We start from the raw sequence: 18,378 nt of genomic DNA, 5'->3' as shown, positions 1-18,378 counted from the left end.
GCTCAAATCAGCTGGTTGCAGCTATGTTGCCTCCAGCGAAGTTGCAGTGCCCTCTGGTGGACAAAGTATGCAACATCAAAACTGCTAACATGGCTGAAGGGTGTTTCTCTGGTCTCTTCTTTAATTTTCAGGTATTAGTTGTCATAAATGCAGATATATCTGTCATACTCTAGCTACATATAGTTCTATTAAATTCATGGGAATATTTTATAGATTATTTTAAACTCCCTAGAAAAGCAAACTATATAAACTAATAGCAGTAGAGGGTCAGGGTTCAAATATGAATAGTTGACTTTCAAGCAAAGAGTCAATTTGACCTAGCAGGACAAAAAAAAAAAAAAAAAAAAAAAAAAAAAAAAAAAAGCACCTCAATTTAACTGGGTTACTAAACATGGAAGCTACAGTACACTAGTAGTATACTTTTACCTGAAGTATATATTTTAAAAAAGTATATTGCTTTGCAACATTGCCATATTGGGCAGATATTTCTGTTTATTATAGGTCATTTCCTACCTCTGATTACCTAATGCCCCTTTATCTACAGTCAAGATTTCTTGTACTCTAAGGTGATCATTCCTCGTTTTTTTAAACTAAAAAAGTTATAATCCTAAAATACATCTGAAATTTAAAAGCAAAACAAAACAACAACAACAAAAAAAGTGCATTTGAGGTCCTCATGATCACAAATCTCAGTAAAACTGAAGTCTTTGGGTAACCATTTTTAACCAGTTTGCTTTTGGGCTCAATTTTATGTTTAATAGCCTGACTCACAGGCGTTGAGCAAATACAACAATTCCCTTCTTTAAAATGTCTGAAACAATGATTTTTGTGTTTGATACTCGGAGTTATAAAGACCACACTGATCCCTTACCAGACCCTTGAGTTGGAGGATATAAGAATTAACTCAACAGATGACCCTGAGTGAATCATTGGCCTTATATGATGGCGGCCATTTGTTATAGCATAAAACATTTGTAGATTACAATTCTTTACTTTCAGTTAGAAAAAAAAAAACTTGCCGCTAATTTAATAAAAAGGTCCAGTTTAAATGTACAGGCACAAATTGTCAGTAAACAGACTTATTTACATCAAAAAACTTAAAAAAAAAAAAAAGTGGAGGGAAAACAAAATAAATGCACACCCCACTTTAAATCTCCATTGTGCCACACGTTCTTCCACATAGATGATATGTTTGCATCATAACACCTGGAGCTCATAATACTGAGTCCTTTTCACATCCGGGAACCCCTTTCCTGAAGAATCTGCAAAGACAGAAACATTAGATAATCAGCAAAAATGCTCAACACTACACAATCTGCAGCAGTTCAGTCACTTTTAGTGTCCCCCAGCACCGATCCACCTCTTTATTAATGTCACAGTGTTTGTCACACTTAAAGCACAAGGCGGTTGAAACAAACACACCGATTAGGGGGCAAAGAAAAAGGAAACGCTTGCACGAGTAAAAGTAGTAAAGAGTCTTTATCTTCTACTTTCAAGTCTTCTCACTCATTCTGGTTTTAAAAAAATTTGACATTAACCACTTCCATCCCCCCTTTTCTGTTAATGTAACAGCCCCACAACACTAGAAAAGCAGCAGTTGCTCAAAATGTTAATTGTAAATGATAGGGTCGGCCTCAGAATGACTTTGGGCTTCTGTAGAATAATGTCACTGTATCGAATGAAGCCACAATTTTCCTTTCATACTGTGAGACTTTTCAGAGACCCTAAGAGATTTGTGATCTGTGACACATGCTCATACTTTGAGGATTTTAAGGAGTTCTTCAAGACCTAAAGAACACATGTAAACACCAGTGTTTTTACATCATTTCAAACACCTACGTCACACAGAGACACAACACTTAAAAGTTTACCCAAAACGAAGAATCTCTGACATTTCCTTCAGTGAATTTTGAGAAAATGGACTAAACATCGAGGGTACCTCATTTACTGTTGATGCTGTGACATATCCTGTGATATTGATGCCCAAAGTTGGTCAGAGAAAAACTAATGCTGAGCAAAAATGAGATTTTGGCTTGAAACTGTGACACCATGAGTGGGTGTGAAGTTGATTTTTCAGGTTTTTTAAGAGCTTAAATGTGTTTTAGCTCTGATTTCACGCGGCTATCGACTGAGCTGTATTAGAAAGGTTACGAGGGCTCAAAAATACTGTGAAAATACAGGAAATTTTAAAAAAAAATGTAAAATGTCAACCTTCTTTTACATATTTTGAGCTGTATTTTTTTTAACATTTTACAAAAAAAAACAAAAAACAAAAAACAAGGTTAAAAAAACAAATGTACATCCATTTTTTAAATATATTCAAGTTCAAAGAAATGTGCTGATTTTGACAGGCAGGTGGGAACCTTTTCCTTTGAGTCCTTTGGCTTTCTCCTGAGTTAAAATTTATGTAATTCAATGTGAGGCACATTAAGAAGAAAATACCTGCTGTTTAACTGGTTTCATTTCTTAAGTATTTTGGGAAGAAAATATATTTGGCAAGGACAAATATTTACTGGAATTATTTCCTTGTGAAATGTGATTTTTACTTTTCTTTTGATGCATAAAAATGTGCCAGTAATATCGAAATCCCCGGATTTAATCATTAAAAACCAACATAGCACAGACACATGAGTGGTCTGACTTAAAAACAAACAAACAAACAAACAACAAAACCATTGTAACCTACAGCTATTTATGACAAAGAAAGGGCAGAGGGTGCACACCAGCCACCCGTCTCTTTCAATGTCATTCTCAGGGAAAATGAGTCAAAATACAGCAGCTGATGATTCAGCATGCCTTCCATTAACCAATGCTGTGAGCATGTCAATAATTACAGGGGTCTGAAACCAGATGGGAAGAGCTCCATTTGTTTCAAAGAGAGCTTCACCTGCAATAAAGTCTCCTGCCTCAGCAGGAGCAGTGAGGCTTTTGATCCAGCTTTGCCCTGCAGACTCCAATGTCCAAAGCTGATTTGCAACCTTGATTCTATCATTGGACTTTTGTAACCATCTTATAAGAGCTCAGCTCTCGCCGTCTTTGAAAACAAATGTGAAACATTTTGAGGAGCGTTAAAAAGGCATCTTGGAAAAAGGAAGGAAGGAAAAACTAAGGAGGTGTGCTGGGAAGGACTACGAGCAGTTGAGCGCTCACCAGTGAGTCATAAGTGCTCAACCCTAATCAGAGTCATTCATTTCATAATCCGTCTCTTCGTCCTCGCTCTGAGCAACATGCAGCATGCAGACAGCACAGAAGAAGACAAGAAAGGCATGTTGTAAAAGAAATGGAAATGAATGAAGGTGAAAAAGGAGAACAAGGTGAAAAGTAAAACTAACAACGGATCAAAGGGGATTATCATTAAATCACCAATGTGAAGTGCGTCAGAGTGACACAAAAACATAATCCAAGGACACCTTCCCAACCAAAGTCAGTTCCCTTGTTTTGGATGTTAAATCTAGATATTAGGTCCCAAACAAATAAATAGCTACATAACAAAATGGACTGAGAAATAATGTACAGAATATAAAACCAGTAATAAGATCTTGATTTGGATAGGATGCCCCTGGAGAGACTAAATGAATAGAGCACAACAAAATCTCTGCAGTCTACATTTGCTTCAAATATGCTCTGGCAGCCTCTAATCTCTTTAATAATCAGGAAAATAAAACCATAAATACAGGCGTAACAATATTAGTCTTCATGTGCTGCTTCCTCTAAAGAGTGGGCCACTATTACCCCAATTAAAAAATAATAATAAGAAGAATTTTAAAAAAATAATAATTAAAAAGACACTTTGCCAGTAGCAGCACAAACCTGTGCCATCTTAATGCTCGGAGCTGGATTACACAGTTTAGACTTCAGGTCAAATTTAACAGAAATTTCAACAGCAGGTTAAATTTAGTTTGTCTACGTGATGTGAAGACAAAGTTCTGCTTATGCCTCAACTGAAATAATTACTCTCTGTAATATTTTTCCATTTTAAGTTCTTTTTCTATGGTTGCTTGTGGTTTTTCTGTTTGTCAATTTTCTGGTTAGTCAACAAAATAAAAAAAAGCAGCACAATGCATTCCTTTACAGGGAGTTTTCATCAAGAAAGTAGTAGATGTGCTCTCAGCTCCCTGGAGGCATGTACATGCATCCAGCACAGGCCATCTTTCACCGATGTTTGCTATGGACTTATAACAAGCCCTTTCACGCACTTACCTTAGCCTTCTCACTGGGCTCACTGTTTGTCCCGTATGATTGATTGTGCAACTCCTTGGAGACTACACACAGGAACTCAGCTTGGTCTTCGTTTCCGTAGTTGTAGGATGAGCCGATGCTGACGAGCTAGAGAGATGAGAGCAGAGCAAAGACGAAGAATTAGAATTAGACTGATAAAGGCAAAAATCTGGGTTACTTGTGGTGGGAAAACACAAGGAGGGATACCTTATACTAATGTAAAACAGGCGGAAAACCAAACAGGGAGCACAGAGAGTCCTTAAATTTAAGCTGCCTCAGTTCTTAGTGAAACCCTAAAGCCTAACCCTAAAGTCGGGGTTAGTTACATCACATTTAGCGCTTTTACTAGGTAGACAGCAATGTAGGACAGGTTTGCGAGTGACAACAGATCCGCGGTCAGATTTAATCTCAATATGGCAAAGCTGCACAATTATATGGTGCACTGAGGGCAACAGGGTGTGCCATTTCAAATGTTAAAGCTAGCCATTTTGAAAATGGCTACACTGAAAATTTGAGAGTCGTATAAAACAACATTTAAAAAGAATTCATGATCTCAGGACCTGCAGACATGCCAGCACTGATTTCAACATAAAACATGGGAAAGCTCAAAGGAAACTAAAGAAAATATAATCTGTGGTTCACAAATTAAGGCTGTAGAAATTAAAAAAGAAAGAAAAGGATGAACAGCAGATAGTTACTGACAGAATACGAGTGCAAGGGACGGATCACAGGAAGCAACATGCTGATTGAGGGGGAAAAAAAAGAATAAATACATTTAAAATAAAAATCACTGGGGAATGGTGGATTGACAGGACCAGGCTTAGCATCTCCTACAAAGAGAAAACCGCAGACTCACTTCCATCCAACAATTCAGATCCATTTTAAAGCTCTTTGACTCATGATTTGACCCTTAGCGTTACTATAATGCGAATGGCAAATGTTGGAGTTTTCACCAATGCTGCAATCGTCACATTGTTGCTGTTGTTGGGCTGTACTCTCATTAAAGCAGACCTATTATGCTTTTCTTTTACTTCCATCTTAATAAACATATCAAGCTTCAACTAAAAAGGCTGAAGCAAAGGCAACATTGTTAAAAGCGTCATCTCAGACTTAACCAAGTGTGTGGGAGGCAGCCAATCGGAAGAAAGCTGGCTTAAAGGGAGGGCATAAGTAAACATAATGGGCCCGCTTTAATGGTTTGTTTTTTGGTCTTGTTTTGTCTCAAGGGCTTACTCAACACTTGATAGTGGAAGTAGGCCAGTACAATTTGAACCAAATGAAAACCTCAATGAAACCACAGCACCTTGGTTTATTTCTGGTAAGCAAAAGAGCCTACAAATAAAACCTTTGTACATCAGTCTTAAAAAACATGGCAATAATTTCTGCTCTTTCCCAGTCACATCAGTCTAAACAAAAGCCAAAAGGACACAAGGGGACAAATAAAAGAATGACCAAGTGAGATTAAAAAAAAACCAAATACAAAAATAATAAAAATAAAATAAATAACAAAAAGAAGAAACGGCTACTTCTGGATTTGATTTCGTGATCATCCGCTTTTGCTGTTGAACATTAAGTGTGTGTACTGCAGGCTGCATGTATACCGTCTGTACCCAGGTGTGCATGTTCAGACATGCATCGCCTCATTAGCCCTGCTGCCACAGACTTGTTGTTGTCAGCGAGCTCTCCAACATTAACACAGCAAAAAAAAACAAAAAAAAAAAAACCCTCAAATAATCTCAACTAGTTATCTTGGATTCCACTTGACACACAGCTCAGTGAACCATCAGTTAAACAACAAATTAGATTTATATAATCGGAGCGTGTCCTAGAAGACTCTCCTCGTCTGACGATGGAGCTTTAGGCTTTGCATTGGGAGTGTTTGTTTTTTTGTTTTGTTTTTTTAGAGTTTCCCCATCTGACGGGTATAAGGAGATTAGTGGGTTTTCAGCTCTGATGGGAGAGCCAATGATCGCACATTGCAGAGAGATTCAGTCACACATTACACGCACTCCAAACAGCCAAACATGCGGTTTCTCTTTGAAGAAAAGAAAAATAATTAGCCTTCGTCATAATTTCAATATTCCATCTGGATTCCCTTGTAATGCTCGACAAAATCAGTTACAAAGAAGATTACCTAAACGGCAGATAAAAGCAACACTGCACTTCTAAACAACCAGTACTAGATTCCAGCGCCCACCCCCCCTCAGCTCCTCCAAAAGTGACTACATCAAAGCAAAACAGATAAAGCTGCTGACATACTGAATACAGAACGACAAAAAACTAAAGTAAAACTAAACCAAAACAAGACAAAAAACAAAAAGGTGTCGGGGTCTCTTGGCCTCACTGGTGAGCAAGCAGTATACATGAACACGGAAAATTATCAACTGAAAAATTAACCGATGGCTACGTGTCTACTTGGGACAAACAATGGCCAACGGGGTGTGTACGGACAACATGGGGATCATGCAGTGACCAGCCCGTGGACAGAGATTCGTGGGACACACCTCTCCGCTGTTGTTTGGCAAAGCAGACTCCTCTCCCTTCACCTCCCTTGACACAATCAGCAGAAACTCTGACTGGTGGGCCCGCCCGTAACCTATACTGACAAGCTGCAACAACCAATCAGAGCACAGAAGGGATGCCCGGATCATGTATGCGGACATTGAGAAAGATGTGATTTGCTTTTTGGCTTTTTTTTTAATTTTTTTAATCATTTATTTATTTATATATTTTTAAACCATTTCCAATGTGGACAATTGCACTTTCTGGGTCAACGTGAGCATAGCGGGGTGGGTGAAGCACATGGAAGGCCGATTGTTGCTGGGACCCTGCCGGGGGAGATTTACCTGTTCAAACTTCCAGCCGTCAGACATGGTGGACACCATTTGAGTGAGCTCCTCCTCCTGGCACTGCAGCACCCGGTAAACATGCTTTACTGGAACCTGATAGCAAGGATGAGCACATAATGTATTTATTTTTTTTAAAAAAGGCAGGCATTACAATTATTGAGAAATCCATTGAAACGTCACATAAATCCATGTACCTGTGATGTTTTGCAATCGCGTTCCCTGATCTTGTCCTTGATGAGCTTTATTAATGATGTGATGTTGTAGAATTCGGCTTCTTCTAACACTCCTAAAACGAGAAATAAGGCAAAGGATCTCAGACAGGCATTCTACTGGACAACAAACACTCCAAAGCATCCTTTGAAGCAAACCAGCAAAGGAAAATGTTTGTGCCTTAGCTCTGCAACCAGCACATCTCAAAAAGTGCAACTTTTACTTTGACAGCAAATATTCAGTTTCCACTTTTTCCAAGCTTCACAACTGCTTGGCGACAAGTTTGCCAGTGTTTACAGACAAGTCAGCATCTTCCAAACTAGGAGCAATCGCGGCAGTGTGCCATTATCTAAAGCAATCACAAGGTTTTCAGCATAGCACAATATGTTTATTTGCGATCAGCTACACCTAGTGAATGCTGCAATGCAAAAACAAATATTTGAGAGACAACACCCTGGGAGACAAACAGGCAACGACTAATGAAGCTTTTGCAGGTTTACTAATTGAAACCTTATAAATCTTAATATCCAAATGCTCTCTTTGGGTCATCTTGATGTGCTGAACATTGAGTGAGTTTGGGTTTTTACAGGGGGGTCAAAAGTGCACCACTGTAATCACTTTCTAAGGGAATTATTTTGTTTTTTATATTCACTGAAAGCCAAAAATCAATTGAAATCAAAATTAGCCTTACATATAGTAGTTCCCATGGGTGCTTTGCGTAATGATCATCACTATTGTTTAAAATATTTAGCATGAGTTTGATTAAACTGAAGCATTCCTTCATGTTCCACAGAGACATTACCTTCCTCTGCCAAGTCCCTGTTGAGCACCAGTTTGCCATGCCTTAAGTAGTTAAGCACTGGCCCGAAGTACGTTGGGTCTCTGTCTATGAGATAGGCACCAGTTTCATCCTGAAAAATCAAAGAGACAAACAAGTACAGTTATTAGAAAAAACAGAAACTGCAATCATTGTTTTGTATTTTTTTTTTTTTTTTTTAAATCCAAACAAGCATTTTAGGTAAATTTAGGATTGTTTTAATATATTTATAACTCTCCCATAGATATGACACAACTTAATTAAATTACATTTGTACATTGAAAGGATTTTTTTTTCTCATGAGCCACTGTGTACTTTCAAGTGAAACATAATCTGAGCACAAACAACACCCACTGCATGTCAGTGAACAAAACTCATGGGATGGGATTGTAAACGCAGGAGCGTTTACAATCCCCACATTGGTTGAGAAGACATGCACACACAGAGCCACACATACAAGCACTCTGGGATATCACTGTGCTATTCCCACAGGCCTTGGGTTTGATCCCGATTCCTTCACAACCACTGGGTATTCCCCTATTTCTGTGATTAGACTGTCTTCGTCTCATGAGGGAAGAAGCGGCTAAAACAATTAGAGCAGAACAGAAAAAGATTTGGAACAGCAGGGCTAACCCACCACGGGGACCAGGAGAAAGCACCTTGGCTTAAAACCAAAAATTAGCCTAGTCTGGCCGTTACACAGTTGGCCTCACACATAATATAAAAGACAGTCTGTACAGCTGTCCAATAGCCAGACTGAATCTACAAGCTGTTTAGTACAATGCCACATTTAGTGAGTAAAATGTGCTGTAACATTCAATGAAATACTCGGCGCAGAGGAAAGGCCTTGAGCATATTTTGAGCTCGTCTTCAAACGCTTCTGAGACACAGTTGCTCATGTGTCTTCAGGGGACAATCCTGCAAATTTGCAGCATTACTGGTTTATGCTTCTTCTGACATTATTCGCCCAAGAACACACCGCCAATAAGTCATACATTTCAGGACACTACATAAATCAGAGATAGTTCATCGTGCAGAGAGGAATTCATTTTGTAACCCATTAATATTTTCAATAATGAGAAAATGTCCCAGTGCAGTTTCTTTTGTAATGAATCTCTAAGCCCTCTTGGCTGGATGACCCCTTTTCCATGGCAAAAAATACTCCACAGGAGCCCAGTGGAGCTCTATTCTGGTCTCAGTGCTCCGTGTCAGATTCTTACAAGTCCACAGTCACTGATTAAGCACGTATAGAGGTACGCCTTTATGGAGAACGCAACTCCACAACTCATCACATTCATCCACATAACTCTGTACGTGATGGTTTGACTTTCATAGAGAAGCTTAAGCTCCATCTATCTATTCAGTCACACAAATATCCCACTGCAGATCTTCATTGGAGTTTCATAGAAATAACAACAACAACAAAAAACGTATGTTTTTCCACTCTCTCCTTCAGATTATCATTGCTATTCTGCAAAAGGAAAAAAGGTGATAAAAACACCTTCAACCTGTTCTTTTAAGTTGTGCATCACTCAAGCTTGAAATGCAGTTTAAAATGGTCAGAAATGACAGGAAAGTATAGATAATGTAAGTCTTTGTCTAAACTACATGCAAACACCCCCAATTTGCCAAGAAAACTTTTTACTACAATGGTTCACTGTTAAATTTAAAAGGGGAAACTATGGTTCAGCCTGTGGGTGCGTGGGTAGTCTGGGTAGCTACAGATGACCGTCTACCAGAGGCAGCGAGTTTGTTGTCAGATGGGGACAGTGACAAAAATATGTAGTACAACCGGTTTGTGAGCCAAACCGTGGAGAAGAGCGAAGTTATAGACATACACAAAGCTGCAGTGAAGCCAAGTGTTAAAAAAAAACAAACAAACCCCAACAACAAAAAACCCAGCAGCCACTCTTTGTAACTTTCATACTTAAATTTTTATCTTTTGATTAAAATTATCTTTTGATTTCCCCACCGTTTTCTTCTCACTTCTTCCATTTCTGGTGAACTCCTTCCCTGTTCTGACCCACTCACCAATTAGCACTCAATGAAAGCACAGCATCACCCACGTTGACCAACGTTCGGATTTTGCAGGAATGCAAAGGAGCATGTTTTCATTGGTTGAAAACCTCTCTCTGTAGGCTCTTCATAGGAAAATTAGCCCAGTTTCATATCACATTGTTCCCAATAATACTGGTATAAAGTTTTAGGGGATATAAAAACATCACTATGTCATTCTTATAGCAATGCCATGTATTTATGCTCACCAGTGCACGCAACAACAAGAAAAGCCTGGGTATATCAGAGGCCCGCAAGAGCTGCCATGTCAGCCTTCAAGCATGACTTAGTATATCATCCTACAAAGCAGAACACTCTGCAAAACGTGCATGAAAACTGTTCATGCTGAAGGCAGAAAAAACAAACTTAAGGCAAAAGACACACCGTTTAGTATAAATTAGGCTATGATAGAGGAGATGCTAGCAGGTGGTGATGCACAAACCAAATGTAAACAAATGACTCCAACAAGCATCACTGCAGCACTCACTACTTACACTCAACACAACAGGAGTTTCCCATCAATGGATGGAAATCACTGACGTGGTTACACAGTAGCAAGTCAGGTGGTTTAAAAAGCTCGACCCATGATACAAAATCCCAGGTAGAAAACATTGTTCAGTTTTATTGTGCAGCTCCCGAAGAGTGAAAATACTTTAGTTACTACTAAACTAAATTTAAGGCAATTATTTTATGCTTGTAGTTAAAATTTAGAGGCTCGTTTTGTGCTTATATTTGATGTATGCTGCCACTGGATATAATGTGTCCAACAATGTTACATGATAATGCTGCTGCCACCTTAATTTAAATTAGGAAGCTGTCATCAATGACAGCAGCTGACTGGAGATGAAGGACGGAAAATACCCTACATTCACTTACACTTCTAAATGTTGCCGCCTGCAAATGTCTTCAGTTTTTTTTCCCCCCCCCTTCTATTGTGACATAATATTGAGGCTATATCACCTGCATGCGAATGTGACACATTTGCAATACCATAAATAAAGTTTAAGCTGCATCTATACAGGAAGTGTTTTACAGAAATGCGGTGACCAGAGACCAAAGAACATGAAAGATATTTTGTGACTTCAAGTGACTTTAAAAAAAAAAAAAGTTAGGTCCTAAAAGATTTCTCTCAACTTCTAGGCAAGAGATCAAAATGACCATCGATGAGATGTCCGTTAGCGACTCATCGTTAGCTTTCAAGCAGTGAACGATGAGTGAATCGTTTCCTGTATGGACGCACCTTTGTTAGAGCCACAAAAGTGTTTCAACATTTATGATTTTTATGACTGAGCTGTTTGCCTGATTATCACAATTTTCCCCCCTTTCTTTCCCATCCACAATCATGCAATTTGCATGTCAGATCTTTGCAAGCAACAAAACAACTATTCTTGCTTTTTGTGGGGTCATTATGTCACAGTAACTACTTTGACTTTTTGTAGTTGGAAAAACTACTGGTTTAACACAGTGACCTGGTGCTGGTCAACAGCACCGGTAGTACACTTACCAGCAGAAAGTGTACTACCGCTTGCTGAAGACAGAGGAGGAGAGGGGGGGAAAAAAATGCATGTTTGGAGGGATTAAGAGTGAAGGTAGGAGTCCACAGAACACAGTGGGGACTTTAAATGATGGTTGGTGTGACAGAGAAGGGTTAGATCGAGGTAGATGATCCGCTGTGACAACCCCTCAAGGGAGGAGCTGAAAGAAGACAACTGCAACACTTACGGTCAACTACCAATTCAGTGATTACACCCGTGTTTGACTGGTCAACATGTCTGCACTCAGATGAGGTATATTCAACTTTAGTTTCACTTTGACTGCAGTGACTCTACGACGACACATCTCAACAAGAATTTTGGAGAACTGTGTAGAAAATAGGGCTGTGCGATATGACCAAAATCTCATATCCCGATATTAAGACATCTATCGTCGATATAACGATATAAATTGCAAAAATGTAACATTTCCTGTAAATTCTGTGAATCTCGGGCATCTCATCTTGCGTGAAGTGTTTCCAGCTGGGCGTCGTGTACCTGGAGTCGAGTGTTTTAACTGATGCATGAAACGATACATTTTTAGACATAAGTTGTAACGGCCGCTTTGTGAGTATTTATTACACAGAGTGCTGCGGAGAAAAGTCTGTTCTAACGTTTGAGTCTAAGGTTTATTTTTTAGCACCTGGCGGCTCTTTTTTGCTTCTCATCCGTAAATACTTTGCATCTTTCACGTGACTCGTTTTATTTTGAAAAGCCTCAACAGGATCTTGAGCTTTATTGTGAAAGGTTTATGTGGAAAATAAACAAGCGGACACGCCGTGGTTTTACCGTCGTTGTTGCTAACGAAAACGCATAAAAAAACAAGCGCTTGTCCGTCCGTAGTGTGGTTATATTAAATATAAGAGAAAGAGAGAACTTTAGGAAATTAATATAGCCACTACAGTGACCATCAAAATGATGAAAAAATATTGCCGTAAACAGTTTATTTTGCGACACCACGAAACAAACGATAGCGTAAAATGAAACGATAGACGTTTTTCTATCGTCATCCGATATATATCGTTATATCGAACAGCCCTAGTAGAAAATGGGTGAAGAGGGAGATTCACTGCTGCCTACCACAGCCAGGACACTTGCAAAAAAGGGTTATATAAAAAAACAAAACAAAAAATTGTCCAAAAGTTACTGTGCGTGTCATACCACCACCAACACCCACAGCAGGTTGTTTTTGTGAACGTTCACGTGTATGGTAGAACTGAACTGAAGAGAGCTGAAAAGCATTATGAAACTACATGTTTGCATCATCCCCCACCCCACCCCCCCGCTCCTCAGATCATCATCACATTACCCAATAAACAAAAAGATGGCTTGGTTCCATTTAGCTGATTTGGTTTCAGGGTTCCTAGTATTGTGTGAATTGGCTCATTGAGTGACTTGAAAAACATGGCTATTGTTTGTGTTATTAGTAACACCTGTGCTCACCTACTATGAAAGTCAACATTATGTTGTATGCACTATACAAATAAGCCTGACGTTGACACACATACCAAAAGTTATCAGCAGCTTTAACTGAAAAATTGCATACTCCTGAAACACGAGGGCATGCGCACTTCTGTAAACTTGCTGCATATTTTTAAGCTCCACTATGACGCTGCATGAAACCCCTGAGCTCAGTGGGGTTGGCCCTGTGAGTATGCATACATTTATGGGGAGATTGGGGGTGGTCACAGTGACCCGCTTCGTATTTAACCATACGAAGCGGGTCACTGTGACCACCCCCACCCCCAGTTCTGATATGAGCCTGTGTGCACAAAGAGGAGCGTGTTTTTAATTAAAAACAAAAGACTGTCTCCGGGGGCCCAGGCTGGGGAGCACTGGGCAACAAACAAAGGGGTGTGGACAGTGAGTGAGACAGAGGACGGCTGCTGCTGGGATGCATAGCAGACGGGCAGAAATGAGAAATGAAGAAGAAAGTTGAAAAAGATGCTGAAATTGCAGAATGAAAAAGTCAAACCTCAATTATACATTCTTGATATTTCCTCAATTAAATGAAAATGCAAGACCAATAAGGAACCAAATAAACCGCATTTAAGAAATATTGAAACTGCATACTTTTTTTTTTTCATTATTATTTTTGGTCTGACAATGACCTCAGACAAGTAAACATTTAGGTAAACAAAAGTCAATTAGAAGGGCGGGCTTCACAGAAGAGGGAAGTGTATTGTATGAACCTTATCATTCTTTCTACACACAGTACATATCCTTCAACAGGAAATACCACAGTGACCCAACCCTTCGTACACATGATGCCAAATAAGGCTTTCTGCAGACACATTAACACTGAAAATCAATCCTTCATTCAACTGGAAAAAAAATAAATAAAAATTACAAGTCGCTGCACGTTTGCTTCTGAGAAGAAAATTAGGTGTGCGTGAAAACACTGCATCATCACTTCAGGAACAGCAGCGCATATTATAGCGGTAAATTTCATACAGACTTATGCTAGTGACCAGGAATGATCAAACACATACAACAAGAGGAGGAGGGGGGTGAAAGCAATTTCCACCTTCACCTGAGCCACTTTATATTGCAGACATAAAAATAAATAAATAAATTAGAGCTGCAAACAGTGTGCAGGCGCCACATCCATTGATCTGATCACCTTAAAAAGTACAGATGTAAGCACTCATAATAAAAATGTGTTCATGTTTATTGCAGCGCCCCCAGTGGCCAAATGACAATTTTTCCTAAGGAACTGTTGCAAAGTTAAAAACAAAAAAGTCATGAATAAAAGGACCAAGTCTGATTTTGTTAGACAGGGTCATTACTATAATGCAGCCTTATTTTGCCACCAGTGTTAATTTGCTCTGATGGATTTAAAAATTTAAAAATAACATTTAGGCTGGGTTTTTTGTTTTGTTTTTTTGAATAGACCCTGGAGCTTGGGGAAAAAGGCAAGACTTTTCCCCCCTCCATATAAATCACCATAGGTTGCTTCAGCTCTGTGTGATTGAATTTTTTTTTTTCCAAATAATGAGTGGATAAATTTTGCTATATGGTTCTATGGGCTGTCACAGATTCCAAGAATGCATGTTGGACAGGTAGAAGCAGTGCAGGTGGTCAGGCAATTCTGAGGGAATGTAAAGACATTTCCAAATGCTGCTCTGCCTGAATTAGAGTACAAACGCCTGGCAGAAACAGAGCTCAAATATGTTGCAGCAGATACCCAAGTCACATGACCATAGCTACTTAGCCAAGTGGAAGTCTGATCCTTGTAAAGTAGGAGTCAGGAATCCCTCTGGAGTACAAGCAGTAATGGCATAGTCAAATAGGCCTTCATCTTTTAAATAATACACGCTTCGCATCACGGCTATATTATGCGAAACTATCTCATATTTCACATTATTTGACGCTGATAATCTGAACATGAGTAATAACCCTTTGCTAAGCATAGGAGAAATTTCACACCTTTTTAACCATCTTCAAATCTGAAAGGCAGAACCAACTTATGACTGAGGAGTGCTTCTGGCATTAAATGAAAAGCTCCTTTTAGGCCACTAAAAGCTTTGCTGGCAAACTAGGAAATCACTGCGACGTGGACTTTTTCCCCCCCCCAAATAGACAGACCATGAAAGGTGCATCATAACTGAAGAAGAAGTGAAAAACTGACCATGCTGACTGATTTTGTTACAGAATCTTTAAACCCTCTGCAGTACAATGCAAAAAGTAATGGCGAGTTCCTGGATTATGTGCATTACTTCAGTGAAGGCGATGAAATCCGACTGGAGTCACACCTGAAATTGTCAATAGCACTCTGCAGCTTCCTGCTGAGCACTTACTGCGAGAAGACAGTGTGGGAGCAGACGATATCTCGCCGTTAAATATTTACATCGTCTCCCACAGTGTGCTCAGGCATGACACACAACCTGAATCCAGCATTAAATGCAGCCATATTTTTCTCTCTCACATGCTGCAGGGAGAATTTCTTAAGGCTGCAAATGGATATGAATATGAAAAGAATAAGACGCTGAAAGAACAAGAATCCTTTGTGATGGGTGGCTTGAAAAATTGATGTGGTACTCAAAGCTGGGCCCTTACTCAAGAGGTTCAGAGTAGATTAAAAGAAGTTTGCCAGTGAGACAGTTGCCCACTAAAGTGCATCACTCAGCTTGTTGACTGGACAATTTTTACATGCCCGCTCATGACTGAGCAGCAAATCAAACAACCTAATATCTACATCACTCCAGCATGACAGCTAGGACTAAAATTACATAAAACAAGACTTAGAAACGCGTGATTGTCAGCTGTTGTGGCTGTACACATGACAGTACTTCCTTCACTTTCTCCCTGGTCCACCCCGCTGTGCAAAACAAGTTACAGTCAACAACATGAATAATGCAGTTCTCCTCAAGAGTCCTGCTGAAGCACGTCAGCCTGCGTGACTGAGAACTGAACCACTCATTTCCTTGGCTGGGAGAAACAACACCGCATTCGTCCAAAAACAGAGCTCTTCACTGCTCTGTCGCTCTGCCGAGCTTCTTATTCACATGCAGGCCTGTGTGAGAAACGAAAAACTAAAAAAAAAAAATTTTAAATTATATATATATATATATGTGTATATATCTATATCTATATATATCTAAATCTATATCTATATATCTATCTATATATAGATATCTCTCTCTCTCTTTTCTGGGTCACTTGTAAATAAGTTGGCAGTGGCAAGTGAAGTAATACCTAGGCATAATCTGCCCTGCAGTGGGAGTTACCTTAAACTAGATAGTCTGCAAGGAGTGGGGTCCAGAGATGGCTCAAGAGTGCGATACACACTTAAGACGAGGGCTTGAGACAGACTGATTTGTTGCTCATGAAGGATACAGACCAAAAAAGCAAGCTGATTATTCAGAGATTAAGATATTTGCATGAAAATACGAGATGAGCCATTGTCTCAGCTTAGCATAAAGGGGGGCAGGGGCAAAGCTTAAAATGTCCCAGTGGATGAAAACAGTGAACAATGGAGATGTAAAATAGAGCACAATACACTATGTATGTGGACAGTAATACATTGTGGTTGACAGTGCTGGGGAGCCTTTAAACACACATGCACTACTGTTATAAGTGGGCAGATGGGCCAACAGCCGCCTTCTGAAGCACTGGGGTCATTCAGGGAGATAAGTGACTTCATCCCAGTTGTCAGCAGCACCGCACCCCACCTGACAATGACTTATGTACTAATTAGGGGAGCTTCACCAAGTGTACAGAGGCAGACTACTGCAGAGCAAACAAAGCTGTGAAGCAGATAAACCTCAAGAGACGGAGAGGAAAAAGAAAAGAAAAAAATCCGACAGTAGTTTTATAATCACTGAAAGGCTAGAAATGGGACACAGGTGTGCAGTACATTCAAAACACGTCAATATATCATTAAAATAAATTTCGAATATTATATGAACATTAGACTACAGCCAATCAAACTTAAAACTTACTCCTGTAGTTACACTAATTTATATACAACCACAATAAAAGCATTAGTTTTCAGTACTGAAAACTGACTAGGTTTATAAAAAAAAAAAAAAAAGGAAAAAAAAAGCTTGCTGTAAACTGTTACTGTTTGACATTTGACACCTCGCTGAGTGCAGCGCAATGCAACGGCCTCAGATGAGAAAAAGTTTCCAACTACTGTGGCGACTTATTAGATTCAGTGCGAAGCCTATATATTTAAAAAAGAAAAAACCCACTACACTGTCCCACACCTTCAACAGCATAGCGGTGTAACCGCATTATCTGACAACTTATTGTGCTAAATGACACAACAAAGAGATACACGCAAGCTAGCAAGATCGTATGTCATAGGTTGACTGTCGGAATCTAGCTAGCTTAGCTTGCTAATGTTAGCGAGCCACAAAAATTTGAGTTAACACCAAGTACCTAGATAAACACTGGTTTTCACAATGCCGCAGATCCGAATAAACAAGATGATATATGCCGTCATTAATCATCCTAATGTCGCTAGTAAATATAAGCATATTCAGTAGAAAATAACTTAAAGTTAGGAAACTGCTCTTAACTAGAGTGCTAGCTCGGCTAGCTTAGCATTTACCTTGTCAGAGTCGAGCTCGGGGTCAGCTTGGCTCAGTCTGTACAGAAATGATTTTGGGTCTCGACACAGCGTCTGTCTCGTAGTTAAAAAATAGGTTCCCCCGACATTTAGTCGAATCCATTTTGAAGCCCCGACCCCAGCTGAAACGTTTCGTTCCGCCGAAGAATGGCCCAAACATCTCCGGTGAACGGAGCCGCTTGTCTCGGAGCTGTTCTCTGCCATCCCTCTCCTCGCCTCCTCCGCCCTCGCCTCGGCACGGCTCTGTTTGTGCGGCTCACAGGAAATATCGGAGGTGCAGCCACCAACTTCGAGTCCGCGATTCATGCAAAGCAAACTGCCAGCTCCTCACTTCAGCCACTCCTACTAACCCACTCCACCAGCACTAACAGACACTTGCATAAATTATTCCAGAGAAAAGAGGCCCTCCCCGGCTTGATCTCTGACGCGTCAGCATGGAGAACAAAATCTCTTGATACGGAGAGCCTGTAAATATCAGTGTGAGTGAAAATACACATCTTTGGAACTGAGGTGGAAAAAGTTAATCTTAGATTTCGTGTACTCCTACTGTTGCCGCTGAATACTTAAAGTATTTACACAAGTTAGCACTAAAGCGCGTTAAAGTAATTTTCAGGACACAAA

At 39.7% G+C, this 18,378-nt stretch overlaps 1 protein-coding gene across 4 annotated transcripts; it reads right to left on the bottom strand.

Annotated features, from left to right (window-relative positions):
- Window positions 1–386: 386 nt before the first annotated feature.
- kctd5b (potassium channel tetramerization domain containing 5b) lies at window positions 387–18,105 on the bottom strand. 4 transcript variants are annotated; one of them, XM_063482073.1, is made up of 8 exons: window positions 17,740–18,105; window positions 8,080–8,188; window positions 7,262–7,353; window positions 7,065–7,160; window positions 6,723–6,827; window positions 4,201–4,326; window positions 3,151–3,218; window positions 387–1,262 (listed from the first exon to the last, which is right to left on the bottom strand). In XM_063482073.1, exons 1-7 carry the CDS (start codon window positions 18,061–18,063, stop codon window positions 3,174–3,176), a joined length of 897 nt encoding a protein of 298 aa, XP_063338143.1. In that variant the 5' UTR covers window positions 18,064–18,105; the 3' UTR covers window positions 387–1,262; window positions 3,151–3,173. The 4 variants fall into 4 exon arrangements, with proteins under 4 accessions (XP_063338143.1, XP_063338144.1, XP_063338145.1 ...); XM_063482074.1 differs by lacking the exon at window positions 3,151–3,218; XM_063482075.1 differs by lacking the exon at window positions 6,723–6,827.
- Window positions 18,106–18,378: the final 273 nt, after the last annotated feature.

The sequence above is a fragment of the Pelmatolapia mariae genome, linkage group LG8, assembly GCF_036321145.2.
Source record: "Pelmatolapia mariae isolate MD_Pm_ZW linkage group LG8, Pm_UMD_F_2, whole genome shotgun sequence".
Lineage (NCBI taxonomy): Eukaryota > Metazoa > Chordata > Actinopteri > Cichliformes > Cichlidae > Pelmatolapia > Pelmatolapia mariae.
This window is presented reverse-complemented; position numbering and strand designations above follow the sequence as displayed.